The following is a 7595-nucleotide window of genomic DNA, read 5'->3' as shown; positions in this document are numbered from 1 at the left end:
ATGCAGTTTTATTATACATAGATATCCATCTGGGGTTTGCTTTAAAAAAAAAAGTGAGGTTGAGGATGTTTAACCTACTGTTTAGTATTTGGATGCCATAAGGCATTTAAATGCATAATCAATTACTTATCATTCTAAAATGATAGGGAGAAGAGGGAACAAAGAAGGCCCAGAACTCTTAAGAGGATAGGTTAACAAAAACCAAAACACATAAGTGAAGGTGATATAATAATAACACAATAAAAGAATGTTTTTCAGGCCATGTATAATAAATAATGCATACCCCAAATTTCAATGAATTATGTGATTCCAACTTGGGTTCTAAAACTGGAACCCACCAACCACTTGGGCTTCAACATTGTACTAGATGTCAGTAGAATCACTTAATGGAACTACAGCCTTGTTATAGTTGGGATAACCAGAGGATGCTTTTTTTTTTTTTTTCTTTTCCTTTTATTAAAGCTATCATTCCAGGCTTTGATCAAAGATCCAAGAAAATTTGTTCTACCAGGCTGGAATGAAATGTGGTTTGGAAGTTCAGAGTACATTAAAAAGCTGCAACAAAATATAGGTAGCCAACAATCTCAGAATTTTGAATCAGCCCAGATGGAGATAGCAATTTGAAATGTTTTCGATCCCTTACTTAAATGATGAAATGTATATTATACCAGCCCAGAAAGAGCAATTTGAAATGTTTTCGATCCCTTACTTAAATGATGAAATGTATATCATACTATTTGTAAATTGGATATTCCATTACGGTGATAACGTACAGAATTCCCATGCGTTATTACACTTTCCTGAGAGTAAAGCAATTAGAATAACCTTAATCCTAGCAACAAAGTTTTTTTTTTTGTTTTGTTTTTTTGTAGTTTTTGTTTTTTGATTTTTGTTTTTTTAGGTTTTTTTGTTTTGTTTTGTTTTTCTTTTTTGGGGATTTTTTTTTTTTTTTTGCATTTAAAAGTTTTGGGCTATTCCCTGACAATCTATACATGTAAATTTGATTGCTAAACATTGTCACTTTGAATGTCAAACTATTTTTAATCTATTGATTTTGATTAAAAATCATAATACAAACAGAGCTAAAACCACACTAACAAAATAAACTAAATATGAAAAGTTGCATTGAAAGGGCATTACATTATTCTTAATAGGATCGTGTAGAAACATTCCAATGGCAGTGTTCTCAAAATAAAACAAAATTACATTAGAAGACCCCCAGCCTGGTCACTTCTGGGACCTTACCTGTAACTTTGGCTGGTGGGTGTCTTTACTCTTGTACTACATGGCTCACTTACATCAGACATCATATTTGTATACCCTGAGAAATCTGACACTGAAGTCCTTACTCTATGGTCCACTTCTCCATTAGAGTTAGTGATAAAGGTCATTGGCACCCTGCTGCCCGACTTAAACTGAGAACCAAATGCTTGTGCAAAGTTCTCAATCTGGTATGTTGTTCTAGGCTCTATGTCTTTCTGAGGATCTATCTGGCTAGCTAACTCCTGAGATGGAATCTGAAAACTTGTTGAGGACTCTAAGTTTTTCTGTTGTTCCTTCTGGCTAGTCAATTTCTGAGATGAAGACTGGAAGGCTGATGAAGTCTCTAAATTCTTCTGAGAATCTATCAGATCATCCAGCTCCTGGGAAGGTGTCAGCTGCTGATGTGTAGCATCCAAAGCAGATAAATAAAGACCTGGTTGAGATCCAAACAACATCCCAAAAGGAGGCTTTGGCAATGAAGATGGCAACACTGAGGTAACAGATTGGCCGAAACCACACTCCAAAGGAGATGTAGTGTATATTTGTTTTTCTGGAAATAAAGTGTGGTTGTGGAGAGGTGAAGACAAACCGACAAATTGGAAACCATGTCCAAGAGTAAAACCTGCGTTAGTAGATTTTTCAAAAGCCTGTTGGAGGTATTTGGAGTATTCTTGCAACACTTGTGTTTTATCAATTGAAGGTGGTTGGGTGCCTGGGCTCAAATTTTCTTCTTGAACCAATTCTGAGTGTTCTCCTGAGGTGTGTAAATCCACTCGTGGTTCTGTTATATTGAAAGGATCCTCTTTCTGGCTTTCTGATTTGTTGGAGTATTGATCCAAAAGACTTTGTAAAACCTCATCAGGAATTCCAGACTTGTCATGACAAGACTTAATTTCAGCATTTAGTGCTGAAGAGTCAATAAGTGACAATGGCGCCTCACTGTCCAAAACACTGACACCTGCAGACTGAATGACGGACTGTTGGGAGACCATGTGTCCTACATTTATAGAAAAGGCACTGTTGCTGCTGGCAGTTGGTAAATATCTTCTTTTCTTTGAAAACTGCATGGCATCATCATAATTACTACTTATTTGACCTTGTTTACCACTTGTACTTTGGAGAAGACTAATGGTCTCCACACTATTATTTGATACTATACCAAGTGAGCCACTTGGTTTCCCAGACAAGGATTTCTGTCCAACTATGTCTGGTAACGGTGACACAAAATTAAGGTAGCTTTTATCTGTATTCTTTCTGCTTCCTTTCTTAAAGATCAATTTTGGCACCCTTTTCTGTAGTTCATCTATACCAGTGCCAATTATGCCTCCACTGGAAGACACAGTAGGCATTTCTACTGAATAACTCTGCATGTTTATATTATTTGAAATTTGTGATTCATTTGTTTTACCAGTTTTATGTTCCTTATTTTCAATAGCTATGCTTTTTGATTTTGATTTTCTCCTTGAAGAACTTGTATTTCCCTGAGACAACACAGCCAGATTACCCATATTGTTATGGTTCGATGACCCAGGTTCTGCACTAGCGGCTCCTTTCGCTATGGCTTCACCACATGTGCGCCTGTGCTTCAACAATCTATCAGTCCTTGAAAAATACTGTTGGCAAGTGTCACACTTATATGGCTTTTCTCCACTATGTGTCCTCTTGTGTCTCTCCATATGGTACTTCTGAATAAACTTCATGCTGCATTGATCACATCCAAAGGGCTTCTCTCTACTATGAATTTTCTCATGTCTCTGCAGTAGATATTTCTGAATGAAACCCATACTACACTGGCTGCACTGAAAAGGTCTTTCTCCTGTATGAATGAGGACATGTCTCCGCAGGTGATAGGAGCTTCGGAAAGCAGCACTACAGTGATCACAGATATGAGGTTTCTGACTTGGGGAGAGGATGGCACCTTCTCCATCACCAACCAAAGAAGGTTTGGAAGATGCACTTGGCTTCCTCTTGGCTTTGATTCCCTGAGATTCTGGCTTTGGCCTCTTTGCCTTTTTGACATTAGTGTCCTGCTTTGGCTCCTCGTTGCCATGGTCATCAGTCCTGCTACTGCTGCTCAGTAATACATCACGGTGGTGCTGGGCTGGTTGCTGCTGGACATGCTGGTGGAGAATACTGAGGTCCTGGATGACGCCGTGGCTCCCCCCTTCCCCTCCTCCTAGGCCTGGAGATCTCTCTTCAGCTCCAGCGAACAGCCCCCCATAGTGGTGGTGGTGATGGTGGTGGTGGGACTGCTGTTCCTCAGGATCCGCGGGTTTCTCCTGCTTGATGCTAACCAAAGACTGCAAGAATCCCCAGGAGGTCCTCTGCGAAGGGAAGGCCGCGGCTGACGCCGCCGGCTCCTTCTTGAAAGTCATGTCCGGGGCTGGCGGAGGGGGGGGCTCAGCGGCCGGGGCTGCGGAGGTAGAGGAGGATAACACGCACTGCGGGGGAGGGGCGGCCGACCCCGCCGGCCGTGTGAAGCTGGTGACCGGGGGAAGCCGGTGGTTGAACATAACCATACCCTGGGGAAAGGTGGGCTCCATCTCTGCTCTCCTGCTGTTGCTGCTGCTGCTGCCGCCGCCGCCGCCGCCGCCGCCGCCGCCGCCGCTGCTGCCGCCGGAGCCGCTACCACCGCTACTGCCCGTACCACCGCCGCCACTCAGGAACCCGCTGCCGATTTTCATACCCCGGAGGTGGCCTGGCTGAGGAGAGGAGGGGGAAGAGGGAAGAGGGAGGAAAGGAGGTGGAACCGGGCCCCGGGCCGGGACCACCGCAGCGCTCAGGACCCCGCCGCGCCGCCGCCCAGACCGCAACGCGCCCAGCACTAATTCCCAGCCCCGTCGCCTCCGGCACCGGCACGCAAGGCCCTGTGACTCTTCCCCGAGTCTCGACCACTTCCTCCCGGACCCACCGGCAACACTTACGGGTCCCGCCGCCGCCGCAGCCGCCGTCGCCTCCAGTTAATAAAAATAACGCCGTCCTCTCCACAATGGAATTAAAAGCCTCCCCTGTACTGCGCAGCCGCGGCGCGGTGTCTGCTGGGAACCCCTCGACCCGACCAGAGGGGAGCTCTACGGACTCACGGCGCCTGCGCCGCAGTTTCCGCCCGGCCTGCCTGTCAATCACTGGGGCGGTTGGGCGGAGTTGAGGGACACCAGGGTAGGAGGGGCGGGGATTTGGAACCCTACTGAAAGGGGCTTCCGAGGAGAATAGACATGATTGGTGGACTACACTGAAGGAGATGAAAGTTGTTGAGGGCTTCTAGGGGAAAGACGCTCAGGAGGTGGAACCCAAGGGGCGGGAAGTTGGGGCGGGGGAGGGGGCATCCTTACTGCAGCGTGGCGTGGGAGCTGCAGAGAAAGGGGTTGGAGGAGAAGGTGAGGAAAACTGAGGACTGAACTTTGGGGATTTCTTCACTTTAGCGTTTGCAATCCAGGTATTGAACCAAAATACAAACCCGAAAGTGGATCACTTAAGGCACCTTTAATTCTATCTAAAAGCATTAAACTTCAATGCTCATTTATTGTTGATATCTCTATTATCCCTTTTAGTTTGGAAACACTAATAATCATCATCCTTTGCATTTATAGGAGGAATCTACTTTGAAACCGCAATAGAGGTACCGTTGCAAAAAAAAAAAAAAAAGAAAAAAAAATTTTTTTTTGTCTTACTGCCAACCTACCTGAAGGCTACTGGAAAGGGAAACCGTGTGTAATCCAGGTGCAGCCGTCCTGTAAAACACACCCACACACTTACTTTATCAGCATCACATGTTATTTAAATATTCACATACCTTTTCATTCTACCTAATGAATCTGTTTGCCACGTTGTATTGCTGTCTGACCTTTATATTATTTGTGAAACATTGTCCAGCAGGCCCTTCTAAGTTCTCTGCTTGGATCCATTCTTTCCTCTTTAATATAGAATTCCTACAAATTAATGCAAAATCACAACATTTTCTGTTAAGGAAAAAGTATAAAGTAAAATGTTGAAATCAAAGTTATATCAACAAAAAAAAAATAAGCATTTAATCAGTCCCTAGAAAAGACACTTTCATAATAAGCAAGCAGAAATCTAAACCAGCAACTTCCCTGAGGATATTTATAGACCACAGAAAATTTTAATAAAAGAACTAGAGTTATGACAATAGTTTATTTACATAGTATATTTTCTTGATGAAATTATAAGTCCATTTTCTTATAATATTTCCTTAGCTAAATAACTTATCATAATTAGGGTTTGCAAATAGCTTCTCTTAAGAAATTTCACAATTGAAACCATAAATATCATTTACTAATACTTATGGGACTCTCTGAGTCTTCCTGAAAAACTTAAAAGACAATATTTGATGAACATTTTGAGATAAGAAATAATTGTACTTCGCTAACTCCACGCAATGACATATAAGCATTCCACCATTTAAACTGAAACTTTAATATTGTCAAGTATAGCTAAGTGTTAAAGGCTGAAAATTCAAGAACTCCAGGCAGTAGTAAAATATTAGTCAATGCCTGTGAGAAATGAGGCTGTCCCTTTATTCAGGGTGTCAGTGTTTAATAGTAAGCTCGGATGCATATAAGCTAGTCCAAGCATGAAGGGCAGTAGGACACTCATATGAAAAGCCAACTTTGTTCCTCAGTTATCAAGATAAGAAACCTGTCATTTCTCTCATTCACTCTGTCAGCCTTGAGATACTCCAAGCAGACTTACCTCTGTGTTGTACACCCCATATATCAGGAAGATGAAGAGTCCCTGTAAAATAAAATGGAGGGGAAAAGCTGTTAACGCTAATCATTTCAGCAGTAGAAATACCTGAAATAAACTTTCCTGGGAAGAGACAAAAGAAGACACACTTCATCAAGGTCAATTTATTTTCCTATTTTTCAACATTAGAAGCTGTACCTTGAGCATTTATATGATAACATACCAGCACATCACTTACAATGGTTGTGCTATTCAATTTTTTAGAAGTAGAAAATGCCATCTCAAGTACATGGAATAGTAATTAGGAAAATCAAAATATCAGGCTCTGAAAGATAGCTGGGTGATGAGAAAATTAAACTCAGAAAAAATGCCATCAAAGTAATTAATATTAATAACACTAAGCATTAGTATTACTAAGTGTTGTTTTAGACTGCAGCAAGTGGAATATATTTGTTACAATCTTTGGTAGGGTAAAAATACAAAAATTATTATGAAACTCTCCGGGGCTGGAGGCACAGCTCAGTGGTAGAGCACTTGACCTGTCATATAATAGGCCCTGGGCTTTATCCCCAGCACTGCGGGGGTGCACGCACACACACACACACACACAACCAAACCTAAAACACTAACAAGATAAACTTAAGGTAAAAAGTATGAGTAATTTTTAAAATGATATTTAAAATACCAGTTCGAGTTAAGATAAAAAATTGACATAAGATTTCATATCATTAGCTTTTGTGAAGTACATAGATTTTTTTTGTATTCTATATGTAGTAAAGTTTCCCAAGAATTGCTACTTATTAGTTTTCAGCTTTAGAGAATGCTTAATTAATTGTATGTACAATTAATCCTCACTTTTAAACCTAAAAATCTTAATGTCTATAAGTAAATAAATGATGTGCTTAAACTTATTAGAGATGATATGGAACAGGAAATTTTGCCATGTTTTTGTCTGAGGAGGAAATAAAAATGTATGTTGGTATGATTTTGTTAGGTACTAATAAACCAAACATAAAATAGGAGTCTGGTCTAAATCTGGAAATGATCCAAATACTTAAATAGCATATTTTCAAAAGAAAAAAAATTTTTTGAGAATAAGGAAAAAGAAGATTTATTGCTTTGCTAGAAAAGGAGAAATCCAGGGAACTCCTGTCCCAGAGTCTGTGGTTCTGCCCATCAGCAGGAACAGGGGGCTTTGAAAGGAAAGTATTATAAGAATATTTTAATATTTATTTTACCCCAGAATACTTACATCTTACAGATAAACAGTTTTAGAACAAGGTGGTCATGTAAATCAGAAACATTTTTGTTCTTGTTATTTCTTTTTTAATGGGCTTCATTTTTTTAAACAAGTTTTGACTTACAGAAAAATTAAGATAGAAGTGAGAGAGAGTTCACTTATGCCCCACCCAGTCTCCTCTATTGTTAACATTTTACATTAATATGATACATTGGTTCAGTGAAACTTGCCAATTTTAATCATTATCTTTATAATTTCAGAAACCAACATTATTATAGTATATGCATTTGTATTAATAAGAAAGATCAATGAAAAGTTTTGCATAATCAAAAACATCTCATTTTGGCCATCAACTTAAAAAAATTAAAGTACAGTTTTTTCCACTGTG

The 7595-nt window shown here is 40.4% G+C and overlaps 1 protein-coding gene across 2 annotated transcripts; it reads right to left on the bottom strand.

The window, feature by feature from the left end:
• Positions 1-918: 918 nt before the first annotated feature.
• Positions 919-4271, bottom strand: Znf281 (zinc finger protein 281). Of its 2 annotated transcripts, none has more exons than XM_026401488.2 (2): positions 4188-4271; positions 919-3965 (listed from the first exon to the last, which is right to left on the bottom strand). In XM_026401488.2, exon 2 carries the CDS (start codon positions 3945-3947, stop codon positions 1242-1244), a length of 2706 nt encoding a protein of 901 aa, XP_026257273.2. In that variant the 5' UTR covers positions 3948-3965; positions 4188-4271; the 3' UTR covers positions 919-1241. The 2 variants fall into 2 exon arrangements, with proteins under 2 accessions (XP_026257273.2, XP_026257274.2); XM_026401489.2 differs by having other exon boundaries at positions 919-3961.
• Between the last annotated feature and the right edge of the window lie 3324 nt (positions 4272-7595).

Source organism: Urocitellus parryii, chromosome 9 (genome assembly GCF_045843805.1).
Source record: "Urocitellus parryii isolate mUroPar1 chromosome 9, mUroPar1.hap1, whole genome shotgun sequence".
Taxonomy (NCBI): domain Eukaryota; kingdom Metazoa; phylum Chordata; class Mammalia; order Rodentia; family Sciuridae; genus Urocitellus; species Urocitellus parryii.
Note: the sequence above shows the minus strand (reverse complement) of the source record. Positions and strands in the feature narration are given on the sequence as shown.